We start from the raw sequence: 19,834 nt of genomic DNA on the forward strand, positions 1-19,834 counted from the left end.
AGAGAGCACCCTTTGCATCACCTGCCCGGTCCTTCCCTCCCGCACCCAGCCCAAAACCTCCACCGAGCCCCAGCAGGCTGCCTCCAGAGAGGCATCTGGATCACAGGGCAGGGAGGGGCACGGGACTGGGGTGTGGCAGGCATGCATGGTAGTTGGAGCAGGAGTCAGGGCCAGTGGTTAGAGCGGGAGTTGGCAGCCAGGAATCAGAGCCCAGCATCAGAACCGGGGTCAGAGGCTGGAGCCGAGGGTCAGGACTGGGTTATCTCGGGTGAGGCAAGGCCAGGGTAAGGCTGAGGTCAAGGCATGAGCAGGGCTGGGTTCCAGACAGGTACACGAGCTATTGCAGCCGTGGGTGAATGCGCTGAGCAGCCGCTGAACTGCTGCTGGGCTTAAGAGCCGGTCTGCTGCCTCTTTCCCCTGTCAGGCAGCCGATACAGAGAACGGCGCGGGTGAGGCCCTGATTCCTGGCAGCCTGGGTGTGCCGGTGCCGGAACCATGTCTCCGAGCGGGCGTCACTCCCTGGCTGCATGGATAGCACAGGCTCCTCCAAGCACAGAACGAGCATGCGAAAACCTAGCAGTCAGCTGCCCCCCAACAGCGGCCCCACTGCTGGGCTGCCCGTCCAGCTCACCTGCCACAATGCTGACCCACTGGAGCCCTTCTTAGGCGTGCTAAGAGGAGAGAAACCCAGGCCCTGGTGAAGCCCAGGGGAGCTTGGTCACTGACTTTTGTGGGGCCAGGATTTCACCCCAAGTCCATTCAGATATTAGCCTCTCCGCAGCAGCTGGGCCTGCAGCTGGGGGCATCCAGCAGAGCGAAGGCCTCTCCTCGGACAGGCCTGGGAGACTTTGCCCTCCAGACGCTGTCTGAGTGAGTGTGTATGAATTGCAGGGGGGCTGGGGGAGAACCAAGACATGGAGAAGGCAGGGGAAATCCTGACCGTCTCAACCATCAGATGAGAGAAAGCCAGGAAGCAAAGTGACTTGGCTCGGAGAGAATGAGCAGGGTTGGATCAGGTGTCCCAGCTTGGGGCCTACCTCTGTTCCCTGTTCACCCTGCGTTGTGGCTCACTGAGGTTTTCACAGCCAGGCTGGACAAACCCCTGTCAGGGCCGGTCTAGGTTCACATGGTCCTGCCTCAGTGCAGGGGGCTGGACTAGGGGACCTCTCAAGACCCCTTTCAGCCCGACATTTCTGGGATTCCCAGGGACTCCCCTGTTGGGAGTGAAAAGAAAAGGAGTACTTGTGGCACCTTAGAGACTAACAAATTTATCTGAGCATAAGCTTTCGTGAGCTACAGCTCACGAAAGCTTATGCTCAAATAAATTGGTTAGTCTCTAAGGTGCCACTGGTACTCCTTTTCTTTTTGCGAATACAGACTAACACGGCTGTTACTCTGAAACCTGTTGGGAGTGTCACTTTCTGCCCTTGAAGGAAGTGGGCCATTAGCTCCGCAGAGCTGGCCCATGGGGGTCTGCCCCCAGCCCCTCAGGTTCCTAGGCAATGAGTCAGCCTGCTCAGAGAGCGCGGAGGAGGTCACTGTTCCAAAGGGTGCTGTCTCTTTAACAGAGGTTCTAGGGGCCTTGTCCAATACGGGGCATCAGTCCGAGTCCTTCTGTGGTAACATTTGGTTTCTAGTTTTGTTCCCAGATCCCTTCACAAGGGCAGTGGAAATCTTCCCAGCACATAGATGGCACCACCCAGCGCATTCCCATAGTTCCCCGCACAGAGACTGCACCACCCAGTGCGTTCCCCTAATTCCCAGCACATAGACGGCACCACCCAGTGCGTTCCCCTAATTCCCAGCACATAGACGGCACCACCCAGCGCGTTCCCGTAATTCCCAGCACACAGACGGCACCACCCAGCGTGTTCCCGTAATTCCCAGCACATAGATGGCACCACCCAGCGCGTTCCCGTAATTCCCAGCACATAGACGGCACCACCCAGCGCATTCCCATAATTCCCAGCACATAGACCGCACCACACAGCACGTTCCCGTAATTCCCAGCACATAGACGGCACCACCCAGCACGTTCCCGTAATTCCCAGCACATAGATGGCACCACCCAGCGCATTCCCGTAGTTTCCCGCACAGAGACCGCACCACCCAGCGCGTTCCCGTAATTCCCAGCATATAGACGGCACCACCCAGCGCGTTCCCGTAATTCCCAGCACATAGACGGCACCACCCAGCGCATTCCCGTAGTTCCCAGCACATAGATGGCACCACCCAGTGCGTTCCCGTAGTTCCCAGCACATAGATGGCACCACCCAGCGCATTCCCGTAATTCACAGCACATAGATGGCACCATTCAGGACACTCTCGTAATTCACAGTGTATATTCCACTTTATGGAGCACAGCCCCATAATTCAGACTCTCCATACCATCAGAGTGAGCGTGCTTTTCTAATTTAAGCTGTGTACACCACAATATACAACACACACGCACTCATAAGTAGCAGTACATAACCTTATAACCAGTGCCTTCCTGTAATTAACTTCTCTAACCAACACGCTCCCGTAATTCACAGACTATATACCATTACGTGCACTGCTGTAATTCACAGTATATTGCAGTGCCAAGGCCCAGTCAAGCTCCCCTCAGTGCAGACCCCACACGTTACACGCAGCCTGCTTGGTGCTATTTTCACTGGTGACAAGTACAAAATTTGAAACCGGACCCCTTGTTGCCTTCTCACCTAGGCTCCCCCTTTGCCTTCCCCTTCCCCTCTTTAATCCATTGGTTGGGGTTGTGCTTTGCGCCCCGCCCCAGGGATTCTGTTCTCCTTGTGTTTCTCTCCACCCAAGCTGCCTCACCTTGTTCCCTTGCTGCCTTGTCCACGTGGTGCCTGCCTGCTGCTCTCCCCTGGCCCTGGGGTGCGGGGTGGGGGGGGCAGCTGCTGCTGATGCCCCTGTGCTGAGTGGTGTTTGTCTCTCTGTGTTGGTGATGGAGCGATCCTGGGCTGGGTGGCGAAGGGAAGGTGTGTGCCCTGGGCTGTAGTATGTATAGGGGGATACGGACAGCGGGGAAGATGCCCTGTGGTTGTGATGGGGGCTGGGGGTGGCCTCCTGGTGACTCGCTGCACTGGGATGCATTTTATCCCCATCCACCATGGATAGCTTTATCTCTGTAGCAGCCAGGCTCCCTTCCTTGGGTGATCCCTTAAACCCCAACCACGTAGAAAGATTCCCATAGACTCCACTGAGCTTCAAATCGGGCGCTAGACGCCCAGGAAGCAAGCTGGCCCTGCCCGGTGGCTGTGCCCAGGCGAATAAAGATGGGAGCATGCACCCTCTCTTCTCAGAGTGAAGAATGTGCTGTTGCCCTAAAGGAGTGGCAGAAAGCGCCCCTCCCCCCCCGACCCCCCACCAAACCCTATCGCTGGCTCAGAGCCATACCTGAATCTTAAACCTGTTTCCTCTGGTGTATGCCTAAGTTTTGTTACGCCCATGCTCAGCCACCATGAAACACCTGAGGGGTGGGGGGTCCATGCAATACCTGAGGTACAGAATGCAGCTAGTTCCAACTCCTGGCTGAGAGTGGGGAAAAGCAACAGAGAAATGTCCAGAAGTGGGTTAGCGTTTGGTGCCGTCTATTTACCCATTGACTCCCTGTGACAGAGAGGAAAGAAGTAGGACTTGACTTCCCTGTGTGAAAGGGCTGATATAACTGTCTTTTGCTTTCCATCCCTCTGGCTCTGGGCTCCCTCGCAGGCTATGGTAAGTCCTGCATTGTTTCTCGCACTTGAGTTTCCTCCCTTGTCCTGTTTCTTGCAGAAAATATTCGGGGCTTTAATATAAACTGCCAGGCTCCTGCACAGCTCCCACGTGGCGTGGCCGGGGACGGCAGAGAGTTGTAGATTCTGGCCAGGAGGGGGTAGGGGGGGAGGATCTGGAGGTCAATTCAAGACCACCCCAAACTGTTTGAATGGGGATGAAAATTGAGGCCAGTGTGGGCTGGTGAACTGGGTCCTGTCTGGCCACATGCTGCAAAGGCCACTGAGTTGAGGGCCAGGCAGGTGTCTTACACCTGGCTTTGAGGAGCTTGCCTGTTGTCAGAGATGAGGTCTCTGGGCTTGAACGGTTGTCCTGCTTTGGTAGCTACCATGTGACAAATCCTGAACCCCCCCTTTCCCTGCCCAAGCTTTGGCCCATACGCCTAAAGGGCTCGTGGCCTTGGCGTGCTAGTCATTTCATCCACCCCCTGCTGCAGCAGCAGCGCCCAGGACCAGTCTGAATGCGTCCCACTGGCCTGCTGAGTACTTTGGCCATCGGGCCTGGGAGGGGCCCGGCGCTGCTGGGGCATGTCCCTAGAGATGCTCTGGAGATGCTGCTGTTTCCGCCACACTGAGGAGCTGGGCATCTTGACTTGGGACCTTTGCTTTTAAAAGCCCACCCGCTGGGGGGCGGGGCTGGCTGTGACTCCTCCCTGCTGATACAGCGGTTTGATTGTGTTTCACTCCAACAGTCGCTGGTCCAGTCCAGGAAAGCCGGAATCACGTCAGCACTAGCATCAAGCACCTTAAACAATGAAGAGCTAGTAAGTGCCACCCCTCGGCATCTCTCACTCTGCTGCCGCAGGCTCCAGACACGAGCCTGTCAGACTGCACAAGCAAAGCAGGGTCAGGCGGGGTCGTCCGTGGGACGGGACCCTGCCACGGGTCTGCAGGGAAGCGGTGCAGATGACTCAGCGCTGAACCAGGGTGGTTAGCAGGGGCTCTGTGCAGTGAGAGGTGTCATCTCTCAGAGGGGCAAAACTAACCAGCCTGCTTGTGGCTGTTAAAGCTCTCCCAGCTGGGGTATGAAGTGGGCTAATCCCAAGGAAGGTCGTTGCATTCTGCCCACTTGCTCTGGTGTCCTTCATTGCCCATCCCATTGCTGCGTGCTGTTAAGCAGCGGCTGCGTCCCACCCCAGAGCTGGCCGCACATCAGTGGCAGGGGAAGGTCTGCATGCCCAGTACTGGAGGGATGGAGACCACTGTCTATAAGCCCCATCTCTGGGGTCTTTCGCTGGCTGGGAGCAGCCCTGCCCCGTTCAGACAAGAGCCTGCCTGGTGTGAGCATTTTCTCCTTTCCCCCGCCCCACTTCTTTGCTTAGAAAAACCATGTTTACAAGAAGACCCTTCAAGCCTTAATCTACCCCATCTCCTCCACGACACCCCACAACTTCGAGGTCTGGACCGCCACCACCCCCACGTACTGCTACGAGTGTGAGGGGCTGCTGTGGGGCATCGCCCGGCAGGGCATGCGCTGTACAGAGTGCGGGGTGAAGTGCCATGAGAAGTGCCAAGACCTGCTCAATGCAGACTGCCTACAGAGTAAGGGGGTGCAGCCTCTCTCTTCCTTTGGCTTTTGTGCCTTTGATGTCTTACAGACCCCCATGCAGGGGGCCCGAGGGTGGTGGGGGAGGGTCTTACGTATTCCCATTAACTCTTTAATGCCAGCACGGAATGAATTCTTGGGAGGGGGCCACCCCTGTGCAAGTGCTCCCCAAAGGCAGCCTGTCCCAGAATCTCCCCTCTTCATTGTTCCCCTCCCAATCACCTCCAGGAGCGGCTGAGAAGAGCTCCAAGCATGGGGCGGAGGACCGGACCCAGAACATCATCATGGTGCTGAAGGACCGCATGAAGATCCGGGAGCGGAACAAGCCCGAGATCTTCGAGCTGATCCAAGAGATCTTCGCCGTCTCGAAAGCCACCCACACCCAGCAGATGAAGGCCGTGAAGCAGAGCGTGCTGGATGGCACCTCCAAATGGTCGGCCAAGATCAGCATCACAGGTAGGTGCAGGGCCAGGCTGACGTGCTCTGCCAGCTCTGGACATGCACCTCTGAGCGAACACTGATAGAGGGGGGTGGGAGTAGAACCTGCGGCCCCCTGGAGAGCTCTGGAGGTCCCCATCACACCGAGGTGGCGCTGGAGCTGGCACCGTTCAGCACCACGGCACAGGGACACCCTGCCACCTTCCTAACTCGAGGCCAGGCGCCCAGCATGCTGTGTGTTGCCTTGATCCACTGGAAATTGGCTAAGGACAGAGCATTGCATGCTGGGACCTGAAGTCTGCATGGGCTGCATCTCCCTGTTAATGAGGCTCTCGACTCCCAGGGCTATGTGTGCAGGTCTCTGGAGCCCAGCTTTGTTCCCTGCTGTGGATCTCACAGCAGGATAGATCAGGTCCCTCGTGCATCAAGGGGTAGATATTTTTCCGCTGTCGTTAGCCCATTGCAGAGACTGTGCCAGGTGCATGCAGCTGAGAGGAAATTAACCCGGCGCTTTCCTCCCTTTGGGAGCCCAGGAAGCACGTGTCTCCAGTGCGGCTTTTGGTGAAAGGAAATGAATTCCCATTAGAACCTGCACCAATCCAGCTGGATGCCTGGATCCAGCCCTTGCAATGGATCCCAAGCAAGCCAAGTCAGTCTCCTCTTTCGAGCGCTGGCTGATTTGAAAATCGCATGTTGCCCGGTTGTTCTGTATTTGCCATTGATTCCTGTTTTTATTTGTTCTCTCTGTTGTGTGTGTATTGTGTCTCTGTGGGGCTGGCTGGTGCGTGGTGCCGTGTGTGTGCATATAAACATTTGTGCCTCTGTGCGCATGGGGTGTGTGTTGTGTTATAGTTGTCTGTGCCCAGGGCCTGCAGGCAAAGGATAAGACAGGCTCCAGTGACCCGTATGTTACTGTCCAGGTTGGAAAGACGAAAAAAAGGACTAAAACGATCTATGGAAATCTAAATCCGGTCTGGGAGGAGAATTTCCATTTGTAAGTTACATCCTACTCCCAGTCCTACCTCTCTAGTCCGCAGGCCTGCCCTACAGCGTGCGGGGCCGTGTGTTCCTTCTTCTCAGTCACCCAGGTCTGCAGCTTGATTTGCGTCCAGACTGCACAATGACAGGACTTGGACCAAGTCACAATGGGTTTTGAGCTCTGTCCGATACCCCGTCCTCGGACCTGGGACCAGCACGCTTGCTGACCTGAGTCAAACTGATTTGTGTGCAGCCCGAAGGGGGGTGTGGGCTGAAATTGGAGTCAGAGCAGCGGGCTTAGCGTACTGTGTAGACATTCCCCCGCCATACCGACCTCTGGTGTGCACTGGGCTCACTATATCTGGGATGGATTTTCTCCGGGGGTCAGTTTCTTCTGGTTGTTTCCAAACCTTGGTCAGGAATTTGGAGGGGACAGCCTCTCCCCCATGACATTACTGCACTTAATAACCAGCACTGGAGGGATTGGCTGGCCTGGGGCTTTGCGTCCTGTGGCTTCATGCCGCCCGAATGCTTGATCTTCCCACCCTTCCTGCAGGAGACCCTTGTATGACCTGAGCTTTGTGCTAGCGCTCTCTGCCAGATGCCCAAGGAGGCAGAATTCCAGCTCTCCTGGGCCAGGATTGACGTTGGACGGTTCACCCCTATATAGAAAGCCTGCACAAGGTCCATGTATGCACTTAAGCCCGGTGCATGGGCCTTGTGGGAATTAAAAAGTGCGTCCGCACGCCAGCACTGTCTCTCGATGGTGGGGAATTGCAGGCTCAGAGGATGCTGGTCCAGGGGCAGTTATCCACCCGCAGCACTCCCAGGAGCCTTTTGCAATAGGTCTGAGGGAGCTCCCAGTTGAAAGGCTGGGTTTTGCTGCGGGATAGGGGAGGGGGTTCTTTGCTAGGAATGCCCCATTCCTGGAGGCTACCCTGGTTCACGTCGTCATTGCTCTGGGAATTTCTCTGTCCTCCCCCAAATCCCAGCGAATGCCATAACTCCTCCGATCGGATCAAGGTGCGGGTCTGGGACGAGGACGACGATATCAAGTCCCGCGTCAAGCAGCGCTTTAAGAGAGAATCCGATGACTTTCTGGGCCAGACGATCATAGAGGTCCGGACACTGAGCGGGGAGATGGATGTCTGGTACAACTTAGGTAATTCACTAATTACCTATACAACCCTAGGGCCCGCTCCGGCCCCTGCGCCAGTCAGTGACCCGCTCCCATTGATTCCACTGGCTGCGACTCTGTGGTATGTAGCGATTTCCGTGCAAACGAGGTTGAAAAGCTTTTCAGAGTTAGCAAGTCAGAGTGTAGTCGCTATTTATCATTTCCATGGCAGGTGCGATTCATTGTATTGTATTTATTTGTTACTGCATCATTGGACAGAGGCCTCAGGGCTGGCAGGGACCTCCCAGGCCCCCGAGTCCAGTCCCTGCTAGCGCAGGCAGCTCCGGCTGATAAACCTGCTCTGACACACGTCACGCTCCATCCTCAACCCAGCTGGGTCCTGTGTCCCCAAAGCTCCTCTGGGGAGGCTGCTCCAGAGCCTCTCTCCTCTGATGGTTAGAAACCTGCATCTCCTTTCCGGCCTGCATTTGTCCCTGGCCGGTTTATCCCCGTTCGTTCTTGTGTCCCCCTCCGTGGCGTCCCCATGTATGTATCGAAAGCAATCAGATCCCCTCCCAGCCTTTATTCTGCCGGGCTGTACAAGGCAGGTTCTTGTCTCCTCTCGTGAGGTAGGCCCCACGTTCCCCTGATCACCCTAGGAGCCCTTCTCAGCACCTGCTCCATCCTTCACCGGGGGTGACCGGAACTGGAGGCAGGAGTCCAGACAAGACTAAAGCTCCAAAATTCATTGTTGTTTGTGTTATAATATCACCTACAGGCCCCATTGTGCAGGGTGCTGTACATACACATAGCAGGAGACAGTCCTCACCCCAGAGAGCTACAGCTGAATAGTCCAAGGGAACAGCATTATCCCCTTTTACAAAGAGTAGCTGAACCCAGCAATTTGCCCAAAGCCCCCAGGGCATAGCCAGGCATTGAACAAAGCCTGCCTACATGCCAGGCCCGGGCTGCACCCCCCAGGCCAGCTTTTTCTGCTGCCATTTGCTATTGGAAAGGGCCATCAGTGAGCTAATGCTTCCTCTGCTTCCTGCTCTCTGGTCCTCAGACAAGCGGACGGACAAGTCAGCCGTGTCCGGAGCCATCCGGCTGCACATCAGCGTGGAGATAAAGGGAGAGGAGAAGGTGGCACCGTACCATGTGCAATACACCTGCCTGCACGAGGTGAGCTGTGCCCCAGGGGCCCCCACCCCACCCCACCCTACCCTGCTGCCTTTTATCTTCAGAACGTTGGTTTTAAAATGTCTTAACGTTTCAAGTGAATTTGAACAGCCTGGTCTGGGAGCCCCAGAGAGCGAAGGGCTCCCATCCTCTCCAGAGCGGGCACAGCATGGGCACAGATTCTGTCTCACACTGCCCCATGCCAGCGCGCCTCACCTGGGACTCGAAGGGACCATGTAGGGAGCTTGGTCTCCAGGGCTAGTGGACCTGTCTTCCTAGGCATCTGTTTATATCGCCCCCTGCCCCCCCAGGATCTGAGTATCCCTGCCCACTACCAGCTACAGCCCGAGTCTCCACCACGGCACCAGGTGCACCCGTGCCAATCAGAAAGGCAGTGTTCTTGCAGTCACTTTCCCTGGTGCAGATGCTTACCAGGGCGCCAGAGAACTGATCTCTCCGTTCACAGTGTCCGCTCAGCAGGGCCCGGCCTCTGATACACACAGCAGCGAAATAATCCCTCCCCAGACCCACTCGTACTGATTCTCCAGTTTAAGCCTTTCCTAGCAGTGATCCTGAGGGCTCTCTTCTGTCCCGTGCGTTAGAACCTCTTTCACTTCGTGACGGACATACAGAACAACGGGGTGGTGAAGATCCCCGAGGCCAAGGGGGATGACGCCTGGAAGGTGTACTTCGACGAGACGGCCCAGGAGATAGTGGACGAGTTCGCCATGAGATACGGGGTGGAGTCCATCTACCAGGCCATGACGTGCGTCTCTCCCATTTTCTCCCTGTTTGTTTGAAGGGGTTAAATTAACACTGGGCAAGGGGTAAAGATACAGGGTCAGATCCTTGGCTGGTGTCACCAGGGGCAGCTCCCTTGAAGTCAATGAGTGAAGTTGATTGACACCAGCTGAGTCCTGCCCTGTGCCATGGGAGGGGAGAAAGGCGTGGAACGTCCCTCTCTGCGCAGGGCCTGGGATAGCTCATCACCAAGAGCCCCTGGCACTGGTGTCCACTTGCTTTCCCCGCATGGGGTGGGTGCAGAGCGTTTGGTTAGCCCAAGCCCAGGGGGCGGGTGCCCCTGCACTCCCCGGTGTTAGCAGGGAGCGAGTTCAGCCGTTCAGACAGACACATGGAGCCTGCAGCATCCCTCCTCCAGCTGGCTGCTACGGAGTCGCCCCCGACGGGCAGGGGAGAGGCGCATGCCACTGTGACGAAGTGGGACTGTTCTTAATGGTTCCTCCGAATATTGTGGGGGTGCCTCAATTTCCCTTATGCAGTTCTTAAGTATCTAGGTGGTGGGGTAAGGGTGTATGATCACTGCAGAGCCCTAGAGGGCAGGTGTGTGCAGGGGTCTGGACACAGAGAATGGCCGACACCCTGTTTCCTGGCAACTGATGGCCTGGACCCTTCCCCCCTGCAAGGTGAGAGCTAAAGGGTTGGAGAACAAAGGAATCAGGTGACCTCCTGGCCTGGGAAAGGAACAAAGCCCAGAGGAGGAGGGGCTGGAGGGAGTTTCAGTTTGGAGGCTGGCTAGGACATGGAGTGAAGTGCAGACGTGGTTGTCTGGCTCACTGCCCTCCAAAATGGACCCAGCTGAGGGGTCCTGTTCTCTGCACCTGCAAGCTCTGTTTTAGACCATGTTCCTGTCGTCTAATAAACCTCTGTTTTACTGGCTGGCTGAGAGTCCCGTCTGACTGCGGAGTTGGGGTGCAGGACCCTCTGGCTTCCCCAGGAGCCCCGCCTGAGCGGTCTCACTGTGGGAAGCACACGGAGGGGCAGAGGATGCTGAATGCTCCGAGGTCAGACCCAGGAAGGTGGAAGCCGTGTGAGCTGTTTGCCCTGCGGACAGGCTGCTCACCGGAAGGCGACTGCCCCAGAGTCCTGACTGGCTTCATAGGGAGCAGTTCCAGAGCATCGCCCGGGCACTCCGTGACAACTGGTGGCAGCGGTGGGATCTACTGCACCCCGTGGATGGCGCTTCCTGCAGTAAGTGACTGGGGAGCAGTAAAACAAAGGGGGATTGATGGGGACTAGGCGTGCTGAAGATTCAGAGAGAGACGGTTTCAGGGGGCGGTTAACCCCTAGGATTGTGTGACCAGAGAAAAGGACTTTTGCAGTAACAGGGTCCCCCGGGGGACTGCAGCGAGCGGTCCCAGGGGCGGAGGAGTCTGCAGCTCGACCCTGGCAAAGAGGTGGTGACCTCGAGAAGGGCTGGCACACTAGGGGTTCTCCCTGGAAACCGTGGGGAGCTGCGAGCACACAGGCCTGTGAGTCCACAACAACTTGGGAAGAGTGGAGTGATGGTCTGTCACCGTCTTCTTAAGAAGGACATTGTAACCCTGTGCAAAAAGAGAGGGTTGAGCATTGGAAAGTTCACCAAAGCACAGTTAATCGTGCAGCTGGAGGAGGATGACCGCTCTAAGGGACAGATTCCTGACCCCAAATGGGGCTATAGCAGGATCTGGGAGCAGCTGGAGTGGTAGCCAGGCATCGCCAAGACTCCTGTCCCCGACCAGACGAGGGTCTTCACGATCGGGTTCCCCATCCGGGGATCGGAGATGGACGGGATTGGAGCTGAGTCCGAGAGAGCAAGAGGACTGTGAGAGACAGCGAGAGCCCGAGAAAGAGCTGCAGAAGCAGCAGCAGCATGAACTGGCGGTGGGGGAGCGGAGAGGCCTAGGGAACCTCCCCGGGGTGAGTGGGGATAGACCCCGGGGGGCCAGTTCCGCAGGGAACCTCGAGACTAAATTGCTGCCCCTGGTTAAGGAGGGGGGGGATGTGGATGCCCACCTCACTGCCTTTGAGCAGGCTGGAGATTTGAACCAGGGGGACCCTGCGGAAAAGCCCCGGTGTCTAGCTCCCTTGCTGGGTCCCAAGGCCATAGACTCTGTCGGCCAGATGGGTGGGGAGGTGGACAGGCTCCCACTCCTGACCCCAACCTATATGTCTGTGTGGAGTTTCCTGGGGCCAGGCCCCTCGGACCCCCAGTGGGAGCGGAAGGTGATGGTCAATGGGGAGACATTCCTGGGGTGGCGAGATCCTGGGACAGAGAGAACTGTTGTCAGGCCCTGGGTGGTGCAGCCTCAGAGGTTGAGGGGCTGTGTGAGCTGGGTGAGGGTCCCAGGGACGAAGCCCCTCGCCCTGCCTATGGCCCAGATCCCTGTGCAGACCCAGGAGGGGTGGGGCTGGCTGGTCTTTGGGGTGCTCCAGGACACCAGCTGCGAGACCCTGTTGTGGGGCAACTGTGTCTCTTTGGGACAGGATCCAGGCCCTGCTCCTGTAACGGCCAAGGGTTTGAATTTGAATCCAGGGAACCAATCGGTGGAGAGGGAAACGGTCAGTGAAAATGCAGATGACCTGGCTCGCAGCAGGGAGGAGCCGCTAGGCTCAGGCTACCTGCCTGCCTGTAAGCAGACCCCTGGGGCTGGGTGGGACAGAGAGATGCTCCCTACGCCCTTGCACTCCGGAGAGGGGGCTCACGCTGGCTCTGATGCAGTGAGGAAAGCAGCGAGCTCGCTGCCTACCCCCACTGGCACAGCAAGGGCAGCGCTGAGCACAGGGGGAGCTGAGACCCCAGCTGAGTGGGGGGAGACACAGGCAGGGGAGGGGATCTGTGGGGAGTGGCAAGGTGCTTGGTAAGGAAAGTTTGGATGAGCCTAGGCAGCCTTGTGATCTGATGGCTTTGTCCAGTCAGCAGGGTGGGAAGGCGAGGAGAGTGGAAGATGAGTGTCCCTGGACCTTACCTGTTAGCTGGGTGGAGAATTGGGACAGTGAAGGAAACGTGCCTGTGCCTGTCAGAGGTATTGACTTGCCTGTGGAGGGAGCTACCCTGATCTCCAAGCAGGTGTCTGTGACCAGCCTTGTGTGCTGGGACAAGGGGAATGAGATCCCAAGCTGTGTGTCTGGTAAAGGAGAAAGTGTGTCCGGCTCTTCTTGGTCTGTGGAGCAGACAGAAGGGGCCTTGCAGCCTGTGATGGTTGAGCGTTGTGCAGTTGTCTCAGAGCTGGTTCTGGATTCAGCTAAAGCCCAGGAAGGGAATGGTCCTAAGTTTGTGTCTGCTCAGGAGAATGGCCCTGTAACTAGGTCGCATCCAGTTAGTGTCTATGTAAAATCCCAGAGACCAGACAATTCTGGTGCTTGTATTTTGCCTGTTGCTCGTGTGTGGTTGGGAAAGGGTGTCGCAACTCTGTCTAATCAGGGTGAGATCCTAGCCAGGGCACAAGGAGAGCGTGAAGGTGATGTGATTGTGTTACCTATGGAGGGTGTGGAAACCTGTAGCAAGAAGGAAAAGATTCCTGAACTTGTGTGTGGCAAAGGGAAGGAGAAGGCTTCTGACCATTTATCTAGGAAGTCTGTCAGTTTGCCTGAAAGGGGATTGTGTAGGAATCCACCGGACGGGCCATAGGTAATTCTGGATGTAAGGGAGACCCAGAAAGAGTCTGTTGTTGCTCAGGAACGTGTTCCTCTAGAGCAAGCCCTAGGTAAAGAGGGTAAGAGCAGAATTTCTGGGAGGGGTGAATTGTTGCATAGAAAAGCCCTAGGGAAAGGAATCCTCATGGAGTCTTTGCAAGCAGTTTACTGCAACTGAAGGGTGTGAAAGTGATTTAATCAAGAAAGTTTCAGTTCCTAACAGCCAGAAATTTTCTGTTGTGAATGGATCCACTGACTGTCCTGTTGAAAGACCCAGTGTGGATAGCTTTGAGAAGGTCTCAGATGGAGTGAAAGCTGTTAAGAAACTTAAACAGTCCTATAACCAAGTGGCTGTGTTTGGCCAGCTTGTTGGGGAGAAGACCCAATCCAAGTTTGACCCCCTGGGGTTTTGGGGTGGCCAAAGGGCGGGCCGCAGAAACCTTCCCACATGCGGCCTGCGAGTGCTATCGACCACCCCCGACCTAAGGGAGGGCGTGAAACTGGAAGGGCCTGGTGTAACTCCTACCAAGGAATGGCAGAGACGCTGGGGCATCCATGGGAACGTTGGTGGCTTCGAACTTCCCCAGGTCACCGCCTAAAGTGACCCCGCTCAGTTCGATCTCGAAGGGGGGAGAGATGTGACGAAGTGGGACTGTTCTTAATGGTTCCTCCGAATATTGTGGGGGTGCCTCAATTTCCCTTATGCAGTTCTTAAGTATCTAGGTGGTGGGGTAAGGGTGTATGATCACTGCAGAGCCCTAGAGGGCAGGTGTGTGCAGGGGTCTGGACACAGAGAATGGCCGACACCCTGTTTCCTGGCAACTGATGGCCTGGACCTTTCCCCCCTGCAAGGTGAGAGCTAAAGGGTTGGAGAACAAAGGAATCAGGTGACCTCCTGGCCTGGGAAAGGAACAAAGCCCAGAGGAGGAGGGGCTGGAGGGAGTTTCAGTTTGGGGCTGGCTAGGACATGGAGTGAAGTGCAGACGTGGTTGTCTGGCTCACTGCCCTCCAAAATGGACCCAGCTGAGGGGTCCTGTTCTCTGCACCTGCAAGCTCTGTTTTAGACCATGTTCCTGTCGTCTAATAAACCTCTGTTTTACTGGCTGGCTGAGAGTCCCGTCTGACTGCGGAGTTGGGGTGCAGGACCCTCTGGCTTCCCCAGGAGCCCCGCCTGAGCGGTCTCGCTGTGGGAAGCACACGGAGGGGCAGAGGATGCTGAATGCTCTGAGGTCAGACCCAGGAAGGTGGAAGCCGTGTGAGCTGTTTGCCCTGCGGACAGGCTGCTCACCGGAAGGCGACTGCCCCAGAGTCCTGACTGGCTTCATAGGGAGCAGTTCCAGAGCATCGCCCGGGCACTCATAGACTCATAGACTCATAGAATATCAGGGTTGGAAGGGACCTCAGGAGGTCATCTAGTCCAACCCCCTGCTCAAAGCAGGACCAATCCCCAACTAAATCATCCCAGCCAGGGCTTTGTCAAGCCTGACCTTAAAAACCTTTAAGGAAGAAGATTCCACCACCTCCCTAGGTAACCCATTCCAGTGCTTAACCACCTTCCTAGTGAAAAAGTTTTTCTTAATATCCAACCTAAACCTCCCCCACTGCAACTAGAGACCATTACTCCTTGTTCTGTCATCTGCTACCACTGAGAACAGTCTAGATCCAGCCTCTTTGGAACCCCCTTTCAGGTAGTTGAAAGCAGCTATCAAATCCCCCCTCATTCTTCTCTTCTGCAGACTAAATAATCCCAGTTCCCTCAGCCTCTCCTCATAAATCATGTGTTCCAGTCCCCTAATCATTTTTGTTCCCCTCTGCTGGACTCTTTCCAATTTTTCAACACACTCCGTGACAGCCACCTCGGAGCATCAGATTGGTTCTGGTTTTAAGAGAAAGGTGCAGGGCTCAGTCTGCTCCCAAGCATACACACTGCACACAGCCTACGCACACTGCACACATACACCCTACACACACTGCACACAGCCTACACACACATACATTCTTCACCCCCTGCACACACACCCCCTGCACACTGCACGCACACTATGCACACTGCACGCACATTGTACACACACACCCTACACTTCCGCACACACACTGAACACATGCACACCCTGCACACCCTGCACACATGCACACTCTTCATGCGGTTCACACACACACCCCCTACAGACATTGCACACGCACACCCTACACATGCTGCACACACACACACACTGCGCACACACATGCACCCTACATGCATTGCACATGCACACACACATTGCACACGCACACCCTATGCACACTGCACATGCACACCCCTACACACACTTCAAACACCCTATGCACACTGCACACATCCTACACACACTGTGCATGTGCACACTGCGCACACTGCATGTGCACACACACTGCCCACACTGCAAACACCCTACATACACTGCACACACTGCACACACTCTGCACACATTGCACACACACACTGCACATACACATACGCTGCACACACACTGCATATGCACTACATGCAGATCACACTATTCACACATGCACACACCTTGCACACACACATGCACACACTACACATACTTTGCACACACACCCACACACCCTCTGCACACCCTTCACATACACACATCATGCATGCACACACACAAACACACACCCTGCACACTCTGCACACGTGTGCACACCCTTGCACACCCACACTCACACACCTTGCACACACTTCACACACCACCACACAATCTCCAAACCACCCCCTACACACACCCATTCTACAAGCCACACACCATGCATACTTAAACAGATGAACACACTCTATGCACTATCCCTTTCTGACACACTTGCTTCACAACCCACCCTGCGCACAGGAGCACCCACAGCAGCCCCTTCTGACACACAAGGCCCATGCTCTACAAAGCACACCCGCCACACGGCACATACACATCCTACATCCCACGGCCTTCCCCCGCCACGCTGCACCCTGCATACCCTGCTCTCACGCCCAGACCACACCAGACCCGTCGTGCAGCATACCCCATAACTGCAGCATCCCGGCCCTCACCCACGGCCCCGGACTCTGCGGGTCTTGCAGCCTGTCATCTCTTCTCTTTCAGTCACTTTGCCTGCCTGTCCTCCAAATACATGTGTCCCGGAGTGCCGGCCGTGATGAGCACCCTTCTAGCCAACATCAATGCATACTATGCCCACACCACCGCCTCCACCAATGTGTCTGCCTCAGACCGCTTTGCTGCTTCCAATTTCGGGGTAAGTCCGATGGTGCGTAGAACTCTCCTTCCTATTTCTCTCTTCTCGGCGCTCGTTGGGAGGGGAGCGGAGTAGAAGGAGCCGTGCAAAACCATCACCACCAAAGGGCAAGTGCTCCCCGCTTGATCGCCACTTTGAAAACCCTCCCATTTTTCTTGGCAAATTTGCGACTATTTCACCTAAAAGGGGAAAACTTTGCTTTAAAAAAAGCACTGGAAGTTTTGAGTGAAATCTGGCCCGTTTTTTACCACTGGTGGAAATCGCAATGAAATCATATATAAAAACTCACCTTTGTGATGCCAAAAAACCTCCCCACACACCAGCAGAAAACAAATCTTTGCAGGCGGGCAGTTGCCCAAAGAAAATCCCGAACGCTTTCGCCAACACCCGTTGTGACTTTTGCACGGCCCTGGTAGTTCTCGGTGAAACCTGAATTCAGAGCAAACTCACCTGGTTTTATGGGTATCTATAGAACCACAGACTGCCCGTCCCGTTTGGACAAACCTCGGAGAAATTTGCATTTTGGCCCTGATCCTGCGAAGACTGTGGAATGTGTTTGACTGTACTCATGTTGACCAGCCCAGGGGAGTTCAGGGGAATACTCACATATGTAAAGGGAAGTATGTCCATAAGTGTTGGCAGGATTGGGACATGGGGCTGGAAGCTAAAACCAGGGAAGTTTCTAAAGGTGACAGATTAACACGTTAGTTAGTTGAGTTAAAAATGATGGTTCAATTCTTGATCTCTGTTCACCCCGTGCAATTCTGGAATAACCCCATAAAAGTCCCTAGCAAATCCCTTCCCCCACAGAGAGACCTTGCAACCAGCACTGGGGAGGGATATAACAGCATGGGCCAGCGTCCCAGCAGGAAACCAGCCTGGCAGACCATTTCCGTGCTGAGCATTCTGGCTGTGGAAGCAGGCTCAGTCCCTTTCCCATCCTGGCTGCCGGCCAGTGGAAAGTTTACTTACTTACAATTATTAGTTATTAGTATTTACTATTTAGTTAGTGCTGATGGGGCACAAGCCCAAGGCCTCAGCCTGAACGCTCTGCCTTAGGGCTCTCCCTTCCTGTGCTGTAAACCCAGAGTGACTCCAGGGAACTCAGTGCAGTTACTCCAGATTTACAGCAGTGTAAATGAGACCAGATTCCAGCCATTAGGGTTTATTCCAGCAAAGTTCCCATTATCCTCACTGAGTAAAGACTTCAGGCCCTTTTAAGGTGGCGTCATAGAATCGTACGACTGGAAGGGGTCTCGAGAGATCGTCCAGTCCAGTCCCCTGCACTCATGGCAGGACTCAGTATTATCTAGACCATTCCTGACAGGTGTTTGTCCAGCCTGCTCTTAAAAATCCCCAATTGCGAGATTCCACAACCTCCCTGGGCAATTTATTCCAGTGCTTCACCACCCTGACAGTTAGGAAGCTTTTCCTAATGTCCAACCTAAGCCACCCTTGCTGCAGTTTAAGCCCATTGCTTCGTGTCCTATCTCAGAGGTTAAGAACAACAATTTTTCTTCCTCCTCCTTGTAACTTGTATGTACTTGACAACTGTTATCATGTCCCCTCTCAGTCTTCTCTTCTCCACACTAAACAAACCCAGTTTTTTTAATCTTCCCTCACGGGTCATGTTTTCTAGACCTTTCATCATTTTTGTTGCTCTTCTCCAGACTTTATCCTGTTTGTCCACATCCTTCCTGAAATGTTGCACCCATTTTGTAGTCTAGTTTACAGTTGTGTACCAGCTAATACAGCTCATAGTAGAGGAGAGCTCGGGCTCCCCTGCAATGGATCTAAAGGGGATTCTCTACTGAAGCTGCTGGACTCAGACAGACCCTGTGGTTCTCTCTGGCTGTCCAGCTCCCATCCCAGTCTCACCAGACAGGGGCTGCTGACAACCCGGCTAGGATTAAGTTGCTCCTGAGTTTATGTTTGTTCTGAACCTTCCTGCTAAGTGTAACAGAGAGATCATAGCTGGCATCAGTAAACACGCTCCCCTCACCCAGCACGGCTCTGCTGAACCCCCCCGCCTCTGTGCATGGGTGCCCCTCTTGCAGGGGGTAGCTGCAAAGGGACAGAGGGGGGCGGTCTGTCAACCTTGCGCTGGAAACGGCTGAGCTGGGGAGGTGGGGAAATGGGCTTTGGTCGCCCTTCTCCCGTTTACCTGGCGCCGGGGTGTGTCTTTGCAGAAAGAACGTTTCGTCAAGCTACTGGACCAGCTGCACAATTCGCTCCGGATTGACCTGTCCATGTACCGGGTAAGGGGAACCAGCCCCACAAGGGGTGGGGGATGGGGATGAACACCGGCAGACTTTTAAACGGGCTTCAGAGCTGCTCCCTGATCAGCTGCAGCTTAGTCCCTTGTGCGAGGAGTCTCCTGCCACCAGGCTAGAGCCTGTCAAGGGCTCAGGCTGGTCCAGTGGATGAGGTGCTGGAGGGGGATTCAGGAAACTGGATTCTAGGCCCAGCGTCTGCTACTGGCCTTGGTGAGTCATTCTATGCCTCAGTTTCCCCAGCTATGGAAACAGCGCTGCTCAGCTTGGAGAGCTGTGGATGTAAATGGGAGGTTTTCCACAGGTTTCAGTGGGAGCAGGTTTGGTGTTAAACACCAGGTGGCTGTGATCAGATCACCTGCTAGCTCTGAAACTCCAGCCGGGGTACCCCCTGCTTGCTCTCCTAGCCGTCATGTGGCCCTCTAAACTTCTCTCTTTCCTGACAGAACAACTTCCCTGCCAGCAGCCCAGAGAGGCTGCAGGATCTCAAGTCGACGGTGGATCTGTTAACCAGCATCACCTTCTTTCGAATGAAGGTAATGCCCGGTGCCTGCTGGCTGGTCCTTCCCAGAGGGAGAGATTCCCCCAGCTCCCAGAGGAGCAGCCACTTGCCCTGGGATCCCTCTGCTTCCAGAATGCAGCTGAGGAGCTGTGCTGCATATTAATTAGCTTAATGAATTGCCCATCCTGTGTACTGAAATCCAACACAAACCACCATGGAGTTCAGTGGTAATGACAGTGCTTTTGTCGAATGGCGTCTAGAGATCCTGGAGGTGACAGCAGTCCCATGCCAGGGGTCTGCCTTGCGGGCTCAGAAGGGGTGGGATTTCTCACCACGGGAGGCATCCTGCTCCAGGCAAGC

The 19,834-nt window shown here is 55.3% G+C and overlaps 1 protein-coding gene across 1 annotated transcript in view; it reads left to right on the forward strand.

The window, feature by feature from the left end:
- The window catches only part of UNC13A (unc-13 homolog A), a 124,342-nt gene that overhangs the window by 65,782 nt on the left and 38,726 nt on the right, over positions 1-19,834 (forward strand). The window contains exons 14-24 of the mRNA XM_074939554.1: positions 3,718-3,723; positions 4,472-4,543; positions 5,102-5,321; positions 5,554-5,781; positions 6,616-6,757; positions 7,734-7,903; positions 8,925-9,040; positions 9,640-9,803; positions 16,549-16,699; positions 18,889-18,957; positions 19,419-19,508. Coding sequence (XP_074795655.1) covers positions 3,718-3,723; positions 4,472-4,543; positions 5,102-5,321; positions 5,554-5,781; positions 6,616-6,757; positions 7,734-7,903; positions 8,925-9,040; positions 9,640-9,803; positions 16,549-16,699; positions 18,889-18,957; positions 19,419-19,508 — 1,428 coding nt within the window. The remainder of the gene's footprint in view (positions 1-3,717; positions 3,724-4,471; positions 4,544-5,101; positions 5,322-5,553; positions 5,782-6,615; positions 6,758-7,733; positions 7,904-8,924; positions 9,041-9,639; positions 9,804-16,548; positions 16,700-18,888; positions 18,958-19,418; positions 19,509-19,834) is intronic.

This window comes from Natator depressus, chromosome 25 (assembly GCF_965152275.1).
Source record: "Natator depressus isolate rNatDep1 chromosome 25, rNatDep2.hap1, whole genome shotgun sequence".
Classification (NCBI taxonomy): Eukaryota; Metazoa; Chordata; order Testudines; family Cheloniidae; genus Natator; species Natator depressus.